The sequence below is a fragment of the Pagrus pagrus genome (assembly GCF_965226575.1).
Source record: "Pagrus pagrus genome assembly, chromosome: 12".
NCBI classification, from domain to species: domain Eukaryota; kingdom Metazoa; phylum Chordata; class Actinopteri; order Spariformes; family Sparidae; genus Pagrus; species Pagrus pagrus.
Window position 1 is genome coordinate 4,889,044 of NC_140196.1, and position 19,018 is coordinate 4,908,061.

Below are 19,018 nucleotides of genomic sequence, written 5' to 3' on the forward strand. Positions count from 1 at the left end.
CTCTCTGGATTCAAGGATGTGGCCTCAGCTGTTTGTGAGGTGGGGAACGAAGAAAACGAAGAGATAAATAACGCACTTTCAAGTTTCAGCAACTTCTGTCATTAAAATCCCATCTGTGCTTTGGGGTCTTGCAGAGAGACGGCGGTGTGTGTTTGATAAACAGCTGCTGTCGATCCTCTTTCTGCCTCTCACCCTCCCTCCATCAGCAGCGCTCTTTACACATGAGCTAAATTAACACATGGAGGAGGATTTGTTTCATTTTCAAGTGTTAATATCAGGCTGCTTTCGTTACATCCGCGTCTACTTTTACACTTCCTCTCGGATTATCTTCCCGTCTCACTATGATCATCTCTCTGCTTTTCATCGAGTTACAATCCACCTGTCAGACCGAAGCAGATTAGCATTTCAAAAACACATTAACTGTCTCTGCGTGCAGTGGGCGAGGTGACAGACAGCCACAGTGTTATATAGTGTGTGTGCTGCTGTCAGTGTTAAAAGCTTTACTGTTCAGAGACATTTAAAGAGCTGGGGGAGGACGCTCCCAGCAGGCGGCATTCAGCGGGGGGGAGAAAACTTTTATAACAACCTGTACAAACCTTCATTGAAAAACTTGCAAAGTACAGAACTAAACTAGACACGTTCAATGCTCACGGATATACTTTTACTTTCTCCTTCTGTTGTGCTTTCACGTCACGATGGAAAGAAGTGAAGAAAGAGAAGAAAAGAGCATAAGAGGAAGAAAATAAAGCAGAAAAATGAATCCCTCCTGTATGAAAAAGTCTCCAAGTCTCTTGACCAGTAGCTGCCAGACTGCAGGGTACCGTCTCTCAAACAGCACCAGTGTGATCATGGCGATGTGCGTGATTGGAGTGAGTAAGACTGTGTTGACTTTGAAGACGACACTTGTTAACACCAGAATTCGGTGGTAGCACAAAGATGCTGGAAGAAAATCACTCATGAAAATTCATGATGCCGACTGGAGTCAGAAATCATCAAACAACATACTGGTGTCTGGAGGATGTGTTCAGGCTGCAAGGGCTCTGACAAGTGCACAAGCTCACACAGGTTTCCCCTACAGGAGGCTCTGAGGCTCTACAGCGTCTTAAGAGTTCATACTTCTACTCCACACTGCAAAGTCCCGTCGCCAGAATAAAATGTTGGCATTGCATGTGTTTATAAACCACGGATACAGTAATTTCATTTGCATCGTATCAATACGTCTGTCATATCCTGTTGGGTGAGGGTTGGTGATGGTGTGACAGCGAGGTGAGACGGTTGCCAAGTAAGAGACCGCGCTTCAAGACAATGTTTCAATGTTTGTAAGGGTGAAACTAATAGATATTGTTAATGAGAGACCATGAGATGGCGAGAGACCACTGTTTGAGATGGCGAGAGACCGCTGTTTGAGATGGCGAGAGACCACTGATCGAGATGGCGAGAGACCACTGATCAAGATGGCAAGAGACCACTTTTCGAGATGGCGATGGACCACTGTTCGAGATAGCGAGAGACCACTGATTGAGATGGCGAGAGACCAGTGATCGAGATGGTAAGAGACCACTGTTCGAGATGGCGAGAGACCACTGATCGAGATGGCAAGAGACCACTTTTCGAGATGGTGATGGACCAATGTTCGAGATGGTGAGAGACCACTGATCAAGATGGTGATTGACCACTTTTCGAGATAGTGTGACGAGAGACCACTGTTTGAGATAGCTTTCAACATTTGTTAGCTTGAAACCACTGGATATTTGTAATGAGAGACCATTATTCTAGATGGTCTTTAAGCATTTCTAAGTGCAATGTTTTTAACGAGAGACAGCTGTTCTGGATGGCTTTTCAACATCTGTCAGCATGAAAACAGCAGATATTCTTATAAAGAGACCAGTTTGTGGTAGCAAGAGACCACTGTTCTCAATGGCATTTAAACATTTGTAAGCTTGAAACCACCGGACATTCTTAATGAAAAGACCAATGTTAAGCATGGCATTTTTATTATTTTTAGGTGCAAAACTGAAACGAGACGTGTCAAGTTTGTGGCAACAGAACCAGGTAAGTGAACAACTGATGTTTCCTAACCCTAACCAGAACATGAGCACAGCGTTGTCACAAACATAAAATTGAAAATTGAACCTGTGTTAAGTTTCAACACATCTGTGGTTTGCAGAAATGTACATTGCCAACATTTATTCTGGCGATTGGGTTGCACTGCACATAACAAAAAGGCATTACAAATGATCACACCACCAACACAAACTCCTACAGAAGTACTCTTCCTGAGGGCCTAATTACAGGTCAAATATTTCCACTTCCACTGAAGCAAACATCCATTCATTATCGTCACAGAAAAGTGCATCAGACTGTAGTCACGATTCCAATCTCCCTGAATCACTGAAATGAAGTGTGTTTGAATACGTTAAATTAACCCACGAAAGCAAAAATTTGTTTCGCTCAAGAGCACTTGCAACCTTTCAATATGACAGAGCAACATTAATTCGAGATTGCTGCAGACATTACTTCCACATTTACATTTTTGAATATGTACAGTTTCTGAAACAATATCAACATCTTGTAAGTCCAGCACTGTCGCCTGTCTGCATCAGTATATACATTATATACAGTAAAAGACAAAACTGTGTGAATTGTTCTGTTTTTGCTTTCCATATTGTGTAGAGCCACAGCCTGCAGCGAAGTCTCTGAGTGGCTCTGAGTGCAGTTTAAAGTCCTGAGGCCTGACAGGACGCCCCCCTGTCTGCACCCTCCGCTCCAAAAACCCACCAGTTCATCAGGACGTAGGACCTCTGGTTAAATAAAATACTCCTTTGGGTTTTCACTGGAGGCGTTCTGGGGGTCGGCCTGGTTGTTGAAAGGGAAATCCGGGCTGTCGTCCTGATTGACTCCCTTCACTTCCTGGTTTCGGTACGTCTCTTTTCTCCGGTAGAGGAATCTGGCAGTTATCGCCAGGCCAGTCACGATCACAAAGATCACCACTGCTATGAGACCTGCAGAGTGGAGGACATTTACGGAAAATATATTTGATTTCTTATCGTGAGTTTGATGAGAAGATTGATATTCATTTAATCTCTGTGATGTGTTAGGTCTAGCTTTGCACAAATACTGGAGGCAGTGGGAAGGGCTATCCAAGATGCATCAAGAAGCAGACTTTCCCATTTCTTAATCAAAATGCAGTTTGTGTAAGGTGGCTAGCTTGCTAGCTAACAAGACACTACATGTAAACAAGATCATTTTGGAGATTTGGAAAGGTGTATTTCTGCTGTTGGTTAAGCTAGCCTTCCCCCTGCTTGCAGTATTTGTGCTAAGCTAGGCTTAACATGTTCTGTACCAATGTATCTACTAAATGCAGAGATACCTACCACTGTAAAATATAATTTACAGCCTTTCTTTAAGATGGTAATAAGTTGATATCACTGGATAGAACAGATTAATTGAAAGAGCAGGTGAAAATTACACCTTTTTTCACTTTGCATGGTTTAGCTATCACTAATCACATACTCATAACAGAGAACTACTTTCCAAGTTCACATTATATATTTTAGATTTTTAACATGAAAATGTTAAGTGTTTTAACTTATCATAGTCTAGAAAAAACATTTCTTTGTTGACATTAGCACCGTATGACAATCAATAAGACCTGATACTCATATCAATACTTGCTTCCCATTCACTTCCATTCTATATTTGAGCCAAGGGAAAATAATAATACAATAATTTGCTTCCAGTGGCAAACCAAATTTCCTTTTTCGCTTTGCTTGGAGTTTTATCTTTTGGTGAACGCAGCCACAGCCGAGTGTGTGGTTGACCTCACTTGGCTGTTATTGGCTGCAGATTTCTTAGTGAGCCAAGACAGAGGAGACTTTGATTGCTGTGTGTCTATCAAGCTGGTATTGTGTGGTATTGCGCATGAAAACTACAAAATGAAATGAAGTAAACCGTATGGCTGTTAGGAAGGTGGGAAAACAATCCTACAAAATAAGAGCTTTGAACGTAGTTAGTAAGTTTTACCAACTTACTGAAGTGGACGTTCAAACCTGTCCGACAACCAGCTGAGCAGAGTCCATACTGTAACTCAGCTGTGACAGTTTTATATTTGTTCATCTCTCTGAGTCCTGGACAGTCTCGTTGCATGCTGGCTGACACGCTGAGTGAATCTATCACGGTGGACTTTAGTCAGAGAGCTTTGTGAAACTACTGTGAAGTCGGAAACATGATTTCTGTCCATCTCTGCCTCCTCTGGGTATTCGAGCTCTTTCACTCTGCAGGCTGGTTGTTCTACTAATCTAACTTCAACAGACAGCGAGAAGAGATTTGCACATTTGGACTCAGCTGGACTCTTCTGTTCGGCACATTTCATTATCCGGAGAAAAAGTTTTGACTAATTGGAAATCCAAAATCCAGCTGAAATCAATTTCATACTATATTAACTTTAGTTTGTATTTGAAGAGAAGTTTCTACATCAGTGGAGGTTTATGAGTTCAGAGACTTAATGGACACAGAAAGACTTTTGACTCTCTCTTTTTTTTTTGCTCGTGGCAATCAATCGTCACTTTTAATCAATGTGTCTGGAGCAGAGGAGTAAAAATTTTGCAAAAACTTTGAACTTTTGATGGAACACCTTCGCTGGATTTCCGCCGAATATCTTTTTCATCAATAAAATATTGAGCGTGATCTCTGACTCCGAATCCAACATAATAAAACAAAAAAAAAAGGTGGAACAGCTTCCAGTGCAGTGAAAGATGGAGAAACAGTTCAGTACCTCCAATCAGAGCCGAGTCAGTCCTGATGGCATTGACTAAAGGCTGACCTGAACCCACTGAGCCAGACTGGTCTACAACAGAGAAAAGAGAAAAGCCAGGAGTGAAAGTTAGGAGGATGAAAAACGAAAAACCCCAAAGGGCACCGAGAATGAGAAGATGAGATGTCGAGAAGAGTAACGGAAAAGAAGAAATGATGCGGAGAAAAAAAAAGGTCAGAATAGAAAGTGGAGAGAGAGACAAGGAGAGAAATTCAGAAACAACATCAGAGTATCATCATTCACAGCAGACGGGAAATACAGCAGCAGCTCTCCAAAGGACTCTATTAAAGCTGCATGAAGCTGAATTAAAACAAGACAGGAGGAAAAGAAATGCTGCTGCAAACGCCTCTCTGTGGTCCAAATTAATTATCTCATCAAGCACACTGTCATGAGTCCCCTCAACAAGGTGTGAACACTTAATGAGCCTCTTGTACAGTTTGAAACAGCAGCTGCAGATAGGATGGACACATATGCAGAAACAAAGGAAATGTACAGATTTCTATGCATGCATCAATGTTTAATTCTTGTATTTATTTTGTCAGTCAGTATGAAGATGAATATAACAAGGCAGCGAGGTACGACTTTACTCGGCTAGTAGCAGAGAACAGCAGCACAACTGTAGTCGACTTTAAATATCACTTTTAAAAAGAATAAACATTGATCATGTTAAAGAAAATGAGAAAAAGTTCCTGGATCCATTCCTTTGTCTAGATCCGCACCAAAAGTTAATGAGGTCTATTCTGAGCTGAGATCCATCTACATTCAAGTTTTGTAAATATCCGTTAAGTAGTTTTTGTGTAATTCCTACTAACAAACCAACCAACAAACGGACATGGGCCCAAACACAACCTCCCTGCTGGAGGTAATAAGCAGCTGTTTGTTTCCCATACCAATTTAAAAGGTGATAATATGTCAATGTTGTGTTCACAGCTCGTTTCTGCTGCCCCCAAGTGGCCAAAAAAAACCTTTATTTGTGGTGATTTTGATGATCATGAACATCCACCATGTAAGAATGTCAAGAAACTGTAAAAAAACAAAAAACAAAGTTTAGGTAATAAGAACCTCTCGTAGCTGATATAGTTGTGAAAGTTACCTAATAAATGTGTAATTAGTTCAATTTATCATCGATTCAGGGCGTCTGCTGCTTCGGGGCAGTTGCCTGCTTTACCTGGTTGGTAATCCGGCCTTGTTTATGACCCGAAGGTCGAAAAAAAACATCCGACCAGCGCAGACGGCAGCTCAATAAACTGGCGACCAACACAAACATCAGCAAAAATTAAAAATGAATATATAAGAAAGGTCAGCTGGGAGAGAGTCTGCTCGTCCAACCAGTCAGCGTGGAAGAAACCCAGAAAAACAGTAAATCCTAAAATAATATGTTTCTCACCACTTTCCCCAGTGCACTCAGACCTCACCTGCCCACAGCCAGAAGATCAATTCAAAATGTATTTCAAGCTGCCAACTCAATACAAACGTATAAACTCAACACCTCCTCTCACCGTAACCTTTAAACCATCAGTACATTAACTCTCACAAGACTTCAACTGTTTGTCAAGTGAAACTTTAAACCCGCACACCGACTTCTCCTCTCCTACCTGACAGGTGGTGTGTGTTCTCCGCTGCGTAGGGATTGGCTGAGGCGGAGGAGCCGCAGCTGGACTGAAGTAAAGGTCCGGTGATGATGACGGGGCTGGTGTCCGGGTGGAGCAGAGCAGCTTTCAGAGGGCTGATGGAGTTAAAGCTGACCACCGACAGACAGCCGGTGAAACCCAGAGACGCCAATCTGGCCAAGTCTGGATCCAAATCATCAGAGTCTGGAGGGAGAAGAAGAAGAAGAAGAAGAAGAAGAAGAAGAAGAAGAAGAAGAAGAAGGAGGAGGAGGCTTTGAGTAATGCAGCACTGCTTTTGTCGTACAATGTTTTAAAATAGGTCTGATTATTAAAACCAGAGAGTTTTCCCGATACAGTCCTGCTCTTCAGACTTCTTTCCTCTCCCTTATCAACTGTACAGCTGAGGAAGAGTTTGAATATCTGACTAAAACAAAATCAAGATAAAAGCTAAGTTCAAGAAAAAATCCAGATGGAAAGCCGGATGAAGGTTTCTGGAGCTTCACAGCAAAAAACAGCATTGCAGCATTCTCCTGAACAACTGAGGTAAATAAGGACTTAAAATGCAATAAAACAGCTGTTCTGGCGTAATCGAAGTCTCTGGAAGCCCAGAGATCCAAAATCAATATGAAAAAGATGTTATTTACCCCCCTCTCAAAGCCAAAATCTTCCCTTTGCTGCTCAATCGAAATATGTTGGCGCGCACCAACATACAGTATTTAGAAATGAGCGCAGAGTACTGACAGAAGGCCACATCTGTATCTAACCTTGACCATAAACGAGCCTTAACGAATAAACTAACTGGAAGCTTTAAGCGTTACAGAAAGAAACCTTTATGTCCCTGCACTAGCGACTGAACTTTTAACCTTTCTTTAAGAGGCTGTTCTCTCTCGCCCAATAAACATCACGACACACACTGACAGCTTCATTGACTCCGCTTCACATTCCCCTGTTATCACAGTGGGACAATAGCGGCTGCACATCGACTCTAATGATCATCGCGCACGCTCAATGCAGCAGACAGACTGTCAATGACTCAGCTTCCCGGCCACATCCATCACTCCTCGAGACAGATGCGCACTCTCACCTCTATCTGTTCACTTTATTGACTCGCGTCCCATCAGCTCATCCTTCACCTCCACTCGTTCGCGGCCGTGTAAACAGCAGCTGCGAGCGCTGACATCACCGCTGTAAACAGCTGCATCAATAACCGAGAGGTGGCTGTGGTTTTTTTACCACAACACATCTGCATGTTGATGAGAGCGGCAGGAAACATTACAGCCGCCTGTAAGCTCCTCTCAGCCGAAACACTCGTTACTCCATCGCCTCCCTCTCCTCCTCCGTCTCTCTGTATTCCTTCCGGGTCCATTAGTTAGGCTGATGGATGACAGGGTTGGCAGGAAAACGACAGAAAATCCACTTTCCTGCTGCTTTTCTGATCCTGATCTGACTCTCTGCCTCCGCTGGTTTGACAGAGGGGAGGACCGGTCACATCCTGACATGACGGGGTTAAAACACACTGAGCCCAGTTACACCGCGCTGCAGCTTTACAGCCACAAAGACAAAGACGGTGAGAGGAGCTGTCTTAGTTACTCTCTGAGATATGTGGTGTGCATGGTTTGCTATGACAAATGGATTCAGAATTATTGTACATTTAGTTGTTTTGAGTCATTTGACAATAGACTAACAGATGTTGGGTGTTTTAGGCAGAAACCAGAGTCCGACACGGTGAAAAGAAGCTGCCAAATGACAATTTTGTCGTCAGTACAGAAGATTTTTTTATAATGTAATGGCCCAAACTGTGAGTGACTATACTTTCTAGCATTAACAGGGTAGAAATCTTCTGAAATCTTATAAAACATACACAAATTAATCAGTTTTTGTTCATGCATTATGTACATAAGCGTTAGTGAACAGGTTACGAGGCCCTTATAAGTCCTTATAAGATGCTCATATAGGGAAACAAGTCTCGTTCAAGGATCTTACAAGAGGTGAGTTGTTGCAGGAAGACGACAGTGAAAATCGCACGACAAAGAACTATTTCCAAAATCGTGTCTGAATAATTAACAGATTTTGACGATCTAGATGAGGCAAAGACTGAAACTGAGACTTCTCCTTGAACGAGACGTGTTTAATCAGAGCTCTCTCTCAGTAGAAATCCTTTCTGTAATCTCGTCAGACAACAACCTCAGCCTGTCAGTGGCAAAAACAAGCACTTTGAGTGGATGTAACTTTGACTGGCCGAGCTGCTCCAGAGATTACGTTACAGTGAGTGTTACGACTTCGAGGTCCACCGTTACAAGTGCACACACACACACACGTTTCTTTCACTACACTTGGTTATAAGAATATTCTAGTGAAGAGTCAAGTTGAATTAAACTAAGCAAAATGCAAAAACACTCACAGAAATCATGCGCAGGACACTTCTAGATATATGTTGTATTTGTGCAGAATCCTTCATTTTATTCTGATCATTATCTGGTGACACCTGATGCGTGCCTCTAATGAAAGCTGAACCAGGCGGCAGACTCAAGTTTCACTTTTAATAATCAGTTTGTTTCCCTTTAAACTGACAGAGCGGTTTGTACGTCTGTCTTATCAGAGAGCTGTGACTGCGGCCTGAAGCCTCTCAGCCCCTCGTGTTATTAACAGCTTACATCTCAAAGAGGACATGAATAAGTCATGACGGAGCCAATTACCGTCTCACCCCGAAGTCTGTTACAGGTCCTTCTCCAGGAGCTCAGTCAGGATGTGGTTTCAGCCCTCCCAGAGGTGACGCTTCTTCTTACAGGATTAAAATCTGCGCAGGTGCGTCAGAGTAAAGCTCAGTTCTGGTTTAACTTTACCCTGCGCTGACTTACTGAAGCTAAACACATCTTTACTGACTGAGGCCTCTGGAAGCCGTCCAACATGTTTCTTGGCTTTTATCTCCCCTTGTTATGATGGAAAGTGAAAGGTGCAACACATTTTTACAACAACTGATCAATTATGCATCACGCTCTGCAAGATTTGTTTTGACAGCTTACTGGAACCAGAACAGCTGGAAGTTCAGGAAGCAAACAAGCTGATTTTTTAATCAGGGTTTGCTATTTTATTTTATTCTATTGATTTATCTTATTTTCACCCATGTTAAGAATATTAACACTGATACATTACTGGATTTATTTCAATTAAAACTTGAGAATAATATTATTTTATAGGGTTTTTATAATCCTCACTCTTTCATTAAACATTTAATGAAAATGAATGTGTACAAAAAACTCATTCAAGTCATCATATCTCAAGTCAAGTCTTCCAAGGCGAGTCTCAAGTCATTTATCTTCTGTCAAATCAAGTTGCAAGTCTTACCGTGCACTTTGCCCAACACCAGTGACTTGATGGCGTTGAATTCTCCGTCAGACGTCAGATTGAACTCTTCTCTGGCGTTTTGGTCGATCTGGAGGAGAAGAATTATTACTAAGTTACTTTCAAAATTGTGTTTTCCATCGTGAAAATGAAGCATCTTGCTTTGGAGAACCCTTCCAGTGGATATCTCCAATGCAAAGATGAAATCTTGAAGGAAAAAAACTCATGGAGAGTCAAAGACGGCAAGGTTTCTACCTGTGAGGAGCGCAAATGTGCTCCAGAAACTTTAGGATTTATCTTGTAGGTGCCAGAACACACAGTTTTATGTAACTCGGTTGTAAATAGTTGTGGAGATATCTTTCTGCAGACTGAACTGAGCCTCGTGCCTTTGGAGTGTGTTTCTAAAGATATAATGATTCAAGGCGATGGAAACTGATAAGATGCGATGCACCTTATATTTTAAACGCAGCCTCGCTACACAGTGAATCAGGCGGCTGCACCTGTTCGAGATGAGGTCACCTTGTATTTCAGAGTGTTGATAATTATACAGACATTCAGGCTGCCGGCTCCTGGTTAGATGAAGTTCACCTCATATATCATCTGTGGCTGTTGTTAACAAGATAAGACATTCAGTAGATCCAGATACGATTAGGATGCTTCATATTTCAACTGGCGCTGCTTTAATGTGGAGATTGTCCCTGCCGGCCTGCCGTAGCTGCATCCAGGACAGCTGCTGCTGGTGGCTGCATTTAGAGTAAAGTGCTGACTGAGGCTTTATTTTATAGAGGAATATCACAATACCATACGCAGAGGGAGTAGATGGGACTGCCTGTGTGTATGTCATCGTGTTTGCCCTTGGGATAAGTGCCTTCTTTGGCAAACATGGAAAAAGGATCATATCTGCAACACCTGCAGAATAAACTTCGTATGAACTCGTGTGTGTGAGTCAAAAGAAAGCGGACATGAAGCCCAAAAACATGGCAACACTACAAGTCCGCCTACTCAGCCTCAATAAGTGCTTTAAAGACTTTAATAAACAGTTTATAACACAATATAATGTACTTGTAAGCAGGCATAAGAGTTTTAACTTTAGTTAAGTTGTTATAATACCAGATGTGTTCATGGCCGATGTTTCAATTGCTTTCAAATAATGTAGATTAATAAATACGTAAACATGTTTTACCCCTGCACCTGTATAAGTAATTCAGAGCGGTTACAGTTACTGTGTGCGAGTCGCAGGCCGTTCTGCAGCCGGTGTAAACACATGTGTTGATTAGACTGAGGCGTCCTGGTTCAGTCCGACAGGAACAAGGGAAGTTAGATCCGTTTTCACGCCGACAGAACACATTTCTTATCTAAAAAAAGGCAAACAAGCTGAAAAATCTCTACAGTCCAGCCTAGAGGGGCTATGTAAAGAATGTGAGGTGCATTGTACTGAATCAAGAAATGTTTGTGAAGTGATTGATTGACTCTGTGCAACGTGAAACAGATGCTTGCAGTGCTAAAACTTCTGAGGATAAATATGCAACTCTGCAATCAACACCCGGAGTCGCACTGGATTCTGATCCGGAGCTGTTCAGTGGAAGGAGGAGAGCTCACCGTAATCGTTTTTCTAACTTTTGTGAAGCCGATTTATATCTCAACCCGTTTGCAGCACCGTCGATACTACGATTCACAACAGGTAAATAAAGCAGAGACTCCATTTTTAAGCGGACGTAAACAAGCGTCCACCGTATCTGCAGACTGTTTACATCCATCTTTAAACGAAGAACCTAGTCACAGTATGTAATGTGTCAATAAGGTAACACAATAAACTTTTATCCAGTGTTACTTATAAACTTACATCAAACACAGGGGCCAGCAACTGAAGATGAAACATAAAGTTGAACATTTAAAACATATATAGATCAAAGACGTAAAGATATGATTATATTCTGGCTGTTTGGGACGAATGAACACAAAAGATCCTGCGGTCAGACCTGCACGAGTTAACTAAGGCAAAGATGAGCCTTCTGTTGCTGTTTTTCTGAATTGGTGGAGACCAAACCAAAGCAAAAAGGAGAGTAAATACTGGATTACATTTGTAACCAAAGAGATTCTCATGTTGCTCCGTGTCTGGTGGATGTAGGAAACTAAGGTTTTAGTTATGCGTGATGAGGGGATGAGGTGTTTTTACCTGCACGGACACAGAGTCCGACAGCCTCCTGATGGCGACGGTGTGCAGCTGTCCGTTGGCCAGGCTCCTCACTCTGCTTCTCAACACTTCAGCGTCTCTGCCGCCGTCCAGCTTGTATCTCACCTCCAGCATGTCTGCGCATAAAAACACACATCAAAGACTCGGGGTTACATCTCAGATCTCACAGAAAAGGAAAATTTGTCAGAGCTTCAGAGAGAGATTTACGTTTGAAACATCATTATCTCAAAGTTTTTTCTTTTTCCTGGAAATGGCCTCGTCATGTCGCGTTATCTTCACTGACGGCGTAAACACACTTAATCCTTCGAAGATAAATCTGAACACTTTAAAGAAGTGGTTGTTCTTTTAATTAAGACTTCTATATTAAGAGGATAAAAGATAATTCCCTATCAATAACAGAACTAATCTTATTAAATGTAATAAATTCTAGTATTCAGAACATTAAGAGCAGATTCAACAAAAAAGGGCCAAGAGACAGTTTGTTCTTTACAATATATGAGTTATATTAGTGAAAATAAACACGATATATTAAATATCAAAGCCTTACGACTACAACTGACTGCCTGTCTTCTCTCAGAGGAAATGTGAAGGAATAATAAGTCATTGTAGGAGGACCTCCGGCCGCCTCCTGCCGCTCCGATAACAAATGTATTCGTTAAAGGACGCCTTAAGTAGAGAGGCTTTGTTTGGGCTGAGGAGGCGTAACTGCAGTCGAGGGTAAAAAAGAAATGAGCCATCTGAGGGAAAATAAGAGAAAGCTCTCAGGGATTTAATTGGACACTTCAGCATAAGTGCATTTACCTGACGACTCCACGGTCAGCATGAAAACCTTAATGCCCCGCTGTCCATCAGCTTTCTCTGGCTCATTAACAGCAGGAAATCCATTTACACCTAATCTAGCCGCAAAGTGCCGATTTTACTCAACTCCTGCATGCTGAAAATGTTATTTTGTATTCAAAGTGCCTCCTACTACTCTTAAAAGCCAAATATCACAACATAATTATTTCATGCAAAAGTTGGTAAAACACATCAGCAAGTTTTCGCCTGTTTTTTTCGGCAGCACACCGACCTGCCGCCCATTAGCAGCCCACCGAACTTTACTTCCCCATCAGGTCTCGGTGATAAGACCAGCGAAGACTATTTTTTCTCCGGCCTGAGACAAAACACAATAGCCGGCCAGGCTGGACGGATTAAAAGGCAACAGAGGCTGACGGGGTGAAACCAGAGAGAGGAAAGATCTGACAGATCCTGATAGATCTGGTAAAGCTGCAGAGCACAGCGGAGGAGGAGGAGGAGGAGGAGGAGAGAGGAGGAAGGAGAGGAGGAGAGGTCGATATCAGGAGAAGATGACAGGGATGACTGAGAGGATGAGAGCAGGACGGGAGGAGAGGCACGATGAGAGGCCGGGAGGAGGAAAAAGTAATTGAAAAAGGATGAAGGGAGGCGAAAAGAAAACTATATTGAATTGACTTGTAATCTCAACAAAAAATGAGAGAAAGAGAAAATGATGCAAAGCCAAAGGGGAGTAATTAGAGGTGAGAACAAGAAAATACGAGATTTGAGGAACGTTGTATTAAAAGTGAAGAAAGAAGCAAGAAACTTTCAAGTTTGAATAATCCGAGTAAATGAAACCCACAAAGAAGAACAAAAAAAGAGGAAGGAGCGAGAATTAAATCAAAATAAGATACTCCACCTCGAGCTTGAGCTACAGCCGAACAAAAACAACCTCCTTCAAAATAAAAGCCTCCTCACCGTGCTTGTTGATGAGCAGGGCCAGGTGCTCTCTGTAGTAGGAGCTGACGTAGAACAGCACAGCCGGACTCTGGTTGGTCCTGAAGCTCAGGGAGACGTTCTCTCCTCTCAGCGTCGCGTCCGAGTAGATGGAGGACGGCAGAGCGCTGCTGTTCCTGCTCAGCTCGTACGGCTCCTTGAAGGTGTAGCTGACGGAGGTCCCCGACTTGAAGCTGGCCGACACCTCTGGAGGAACGGGGAGAGTTAAAAGAGTACATGTCTGATTTGTTGCAGATGTATACAAGGAAGGAGGGGATCGCTGACTGCACAACGGACAGGAAGTCACCTAAAACAAACATCACTTTAAATATTTTTTCTGCTTTCCACAAGGTGCTGACTTCTACTCGTAAAAGAAATGATTTATTTCTTGGTGATGGTATAATACATATATTTAGACCATCTATAACAGAGTTTCCAAACTTTAATTAACTTCCAGGGGAGGCTTTCGCATGCGTGTGATGAGCTGGCGAGAGAACACAAAGCTCTTCTCACAATATCTGCAGACAGTTGAAACTAATTACAGAAACTGGTCTTTACATCTACAGTATTTGATCCTCGCTTTCATTTTTTTCCGACAGCTCGAGCGTCACGGTGACTCACAAAAATGTTAAAAACAAACTCTTGCCACGCAGCACGACGGGGCAGATGAGTAAGTTCAGTAGATGTCACTATTGCTGTAGGTGTGAGGAGGATTAAGAGGACTCGCTTACACTAGTGAACTCATGAAAAGCATCAGTGTGATGATGCATTATTACTCAGGAAACAGAGAAGAATGGACTAAAATAGACTCCAGCTCATCAAACGGACACTATTTGCAATAATCTTTGACGTCATACGAGTGCAGGAAAAGCGGTACAAAGTTCTCCGAGCTAATATAGATCCTCGAACAGCAGATAAACACCCACGCCATCATTACTCACATTCTCATCTGTACTGTATTTGTATTACAATGTGAGCTTGAGGGAATTCATCCCATTATAACTGCCTGTGGGACCTGAAAGAGTCATCAGAAGTCATCCTGACGGAGACAGAAGTTCAAGACTCTGCTCAGGAAAAAAGTTATTTTCTTCTAAAGGAACTAGAAGCTGACACAAGACATCACAACAGCTTTAACCTTGGCTGCTCAGATGTATGTGCAAACTAATGCAGAGCAGACGGCGGGGATGGAGACATCAAGCTACGCTGTGCAGCGTCTTAGAAAGTGATGGACAGGTTTCTGTCAGGGTGATCAAGGCAGGTGGCACAACTGAAGGCAACCCAGAGGCAAAAAATTTGAATATCAAATACCGTACTTTAACGTCTTTGGGCTTTAAAAAGTCACTTTCACTGAACAAAGTTTGTACTTTAGCCTTCTTAAACGACGTCTGCACCAGAATCACCTTCTTACAAATACGAATAACAGCAAGCTTTTCTACCAAACTAGCTGGTAGCATCACAAACTTCACCACCCGCAAGAAAACTCTGCTCATGTGTTACCTGTATTGCAGAAGACTCCAGTGTATGCCGACAGGCCGCAGTCACAGTGGAAGCCGTTGACTCTCTCCACACAGCGGCCCCGGTTCTGGCAGAACGAGCCGTAGCTGCTGCAGTGACCCGGGCAGCCGGGTCTGACGCCGGGCGTGATCCTCGCCCTCTCCTCCAGGTCCAGGGTGACGCCGTTCAGCTGCAGAGAGCGAATGCAGCCCCTGAAGCCCTTCTGCCTGGACGCTGTGCCTCCTGCAAATGTCAGAAATACATTTTAAAAAAGTCTGACACCAGCATTAAATTTACATTTGAGATATCAGCAGATGTAAGAGCCACCAGAACAAAGAGGTGACAAATATTCCTGTCTTCACAGAAGGATTGCCTGCAACACACCAGCGCACCCTGTCCTCCCTGTCCCAGCCTTTCACTTATTCCTTTGTGTGTCGACAAGTCAGTATGTTTTCTTTCTCTCCAGTTGTTCATTTCTCCTCCTCCTGTCATCTACAGTGAATCCACACGTCGCCTCTGCTCCCCCACGAGCTTCTGACTGTCAGCGCTCTTCTTATAAAATGACACGAACGATGAAACGGCAATGAGGCAACAAGCTGGAGGTGGAAACTGAATCGGGGGCATAACTTTCATCAGCTGTCTGCCTAATGCCGGGCCGCTCACTGGCAGCGACGGGGAGGTATTCAGATCCATGAGTAAAAGTTTACTCCATTAGATTTTAAAAGTCCTGCACTGAAAAGTAAGAGCCGTAACCTCTCCATCTACCCCCAGATCACCAATAGGTGGACCGCTGTCAGGGTGTCAGGGTCCATCCCAGACGCCATCATGTCTGAACCATATTTATGGAGCATTTCTATTTTAACCGGCACAGTTATCAAGCCTTTAAATGTAATAGCAGCTCCAGAAACTCACAGACCAATTACATCAACCACTCAAATCTGTGTATTGTGCATTGATACATAAAGACAAGAAACAAGAGGAGAGACAACAGTCGGATTCTGCAAACCACAGATACGTCTTGGGTTGACATTTGTACCAGACGTGGCATATCACGTTCACGACATTTCCAGCCGACTACACAAGAAGTCGGACCATCTCCAGACGTTTTTGTGGCGACTAAAACAGATATTTTAAGCTAAACAATTATGTTTTCTGAACCTTAACCAAGCGGTTTTTGTGCCTAAACCTAAACACAGTATAAGTGCAGTGTTGTGACAAGAGAGAAACAGAAACTTTGACCTAAACAAACAATGCAACATAAAGAAATGTTCATTTTGAACTTATCTACTGTTTTGCAGAAACATACTTAGCTTACATTTACATTTACTGAAGTTGATGATGTTAAACATTAAATGTACTGTCTTTTGTACTATTTTTAATTGAGTAAACTTAAGAAAGGATGAGCAAATGATCACATTCTGTCTTATTTCTGTTTTACATAGCGTCTTAACTTTTAAGAAACAAGATCGTGTGTTCATAAGGACTTTTAAAAGTATTAAAAAGTAAATGTACTGGACTGAAAATCAAACAGCAAATCCTCACACTTCTGAAGCTGGAAACATGAAAAGTTTTCACATGAAGAATGACATAAAATAATTTTCTGATGATTAATCAATTAGTTGATTAATCAACTCACAGCAGTACCTGATCACACTGTTGGGCAGTTTCACTTACAATAAAACATCGTATTTCAGGAGGTCGTCTTTTGTTTGTGTGGTTAAATCTTAACTTGTAAAGTAACTAGTTACTTAAGCTGGAGTGAAGCAATAAGAACAATATTTCCCTTCGAAATGTAGTCGAGTAGAAAGTGACAAGAAAAGACTCAAGTAGCTGTCTTTGCACAGCACAGTACTTAGTTACATTCGCCCACCGTTCACCGGGTGAGCATCTGATTGGTTGGCTGTCTGTCTGCCTGGACGCGCTGCATATATTCACTTTAACATTGCACATTCTCTCAGTCACACAAACATGAAAAACCTCTCATTTCAACAAAGACCACATCTCTTTTTGTGTGCTCCGAACACAAACTCGGCAGCTCGGAGTTTGAAGCTTACAACTTCCTATTGTTCAGCAGCAGCTGCAGCTTTTCAAACCAATAAATCACTGAGCTCCAGGCCTCTTCTCTCTCTGCTCTGATTTGACTTGAATGAATTATTTAACCAGCTGAGCAACAAAACAGCATATGCCTTCGACTTATCCACACGCACAACACAATGAAGAGTAATTTTTATGCTTATTAACTCTACTGAAGATTATTCCACACTTAGGTATTAACATTTAGGAAACTTGAAATGAGTATAACAAAGGCGTGTCAAACTGTCCACCTTGGAACGGGTTTTAAATAATCATTCACGGGGGCGACACACTGACTGCCCCCTCATGCACACTTATAGTACGACCTCACTTGATTATCACCCTGCTTGCACACATTATGTTAATATCTTTTGTATGTTAATCAGTGTCATAATCGCAGCAAGTGTAACCCAGTTATTACACTTAGGTTTATGCATAATAATTAATTTATGTTATGAAACACCTTTTAAAAGTCAGAAATGGCAGCAATCAGACAGACTAGGAATGTAAAAGTGAACTAATTAACTGTTAAAGGTGTAATTTGTAAGAAAGGGTCAGAATTTGAAGTTAGCTCCAAAACTTTTGGGGGGCTGTACTCTTTGCAGCAGCGAACTAGCTGCAGTTAGCAAGTAGCTTAGTTAGCCGTGCAACCTCGGATGACGAAGGGAGTCACCGCGGTCAGTTGTGCTCAGGCCGGCTGAGCTCAGCTGCCTCCCAGCGGACAAGGCTGAGCAGCAGACTGGGACTAATCCTTGGCCTCTCTGAGACCCACAGATAACAGTCTGAAGACAGGGTAGATACAGTATGGAGGTGATTTATGATCGGGACTACGACTCCGGGGACAGGAGAGTCAGAATATCTTCTGACCAAACCAGAGGTGGCAAGGTAAGACTGTTTTATTGAGTTTTATTTTGTTTATGTCAAGTTTCTTGTTTTTTGATGTTTGTGAGTTTATTTTGTTTACGTATTACAATAAGAAGCAAACTTTCCTTTGGGCTAGCTGATTAGCATGCTAACGTCAGAAGACACGTCTTCAACACTGTTGTTTCCTCACACTCCATCGATAATAGTAGATTATTCTTTGAATGTTTTAAACAAAAACTCTGGTATAATCTTACAAATCACCCCTTTAATGTGTTATGGGGTGGATACTTTGGCTTCAACTACACATTAGTACTGCACAGATGACAGTTTTAAGCTAGAATTAAGAAATTCTCTATAGGAGCCATGGTTCTCTCCTTAGGTTTTTAAGTATATACAATATGCTTGTACATTTGTCATTTTAATAAAAAAAAAAGATATTAGATATCTAGATATCTCCTCCGTTTTCTTGGAGATACAACCAAGAGAGTTTCATCACCAAGCCTCGGAAGTGCCGGTCAGCTAACATCGTCTTTGAAGACATTAAAATAAGCTTTACAAAAGAACAAGTCCTTTGCCACTTTGCTAAAAAAAAAAGTAACCTGGCAGTGTTTGTAAAACCTACAGGGACCAGAGACGGATCCCTGAGGACCACCACCTCTGTTCAAAGAAACAAAACAGCGGCGTCGAAAGATTGTTAGAGAACAAACCTTCATCAGATAGAGGTTATCAGAGAGGTGAGGGTTTCAACCACACATCCTGCTGTTCTTCAGCTCCAACATGAATTGCTCTCTCTCTCTCTCTCTCTCTCTGCACATAAAATGCAAACGCTGCTTACAGGAAACACTTAAAAGAGCATAA

General features: G+C 42.2%; 1 protein-coding gene across 1 annotated transcript in view; it reads right to left on the bottom strand.

The window, feature by feature from the left end:
• Positions 1-1,977: 1,977 nt before the first annotated feature.
• Positions 1,978-19,018, bottom strand: part of LOC311266136 (contactin-associated protein-like 4) — a 93,099-nt gene continuing 76,058 nt past the window's right edge. Inside the window, exons 18-24 of the mRNA XM_084368337.1 lie at positions 15,227-15,466; positions 13,712-13,936; positions 11,942-12,075; positions 9,769-9,856; positions 6,409-6,627; positions 4,775-4,846; positions 1,978-3,002 (exon numbers count right to left, since the gene is read on the bottom strand). Coding sequence (XP_084224463.1) covers positions 2,806-3,002; positions 4,775-4,846; positions 6,409-6,627; positions 9,769-9,856; positions 11,942-12,075; positions 13,712-13,936; positions 15,227-15,466 — 1,175 coding nt within the window. The 3' untranslated portion in view covers positions 1,978-2,805. The remainder of the gene's footprint in view (positions 3,003-4,774; positions 4,847-6,408; positions 6,628-9,768; positions 9,857-11,941; positions 12,076-13,711; positions 13,937-15,226; positions 15,467-19,018) is intronic.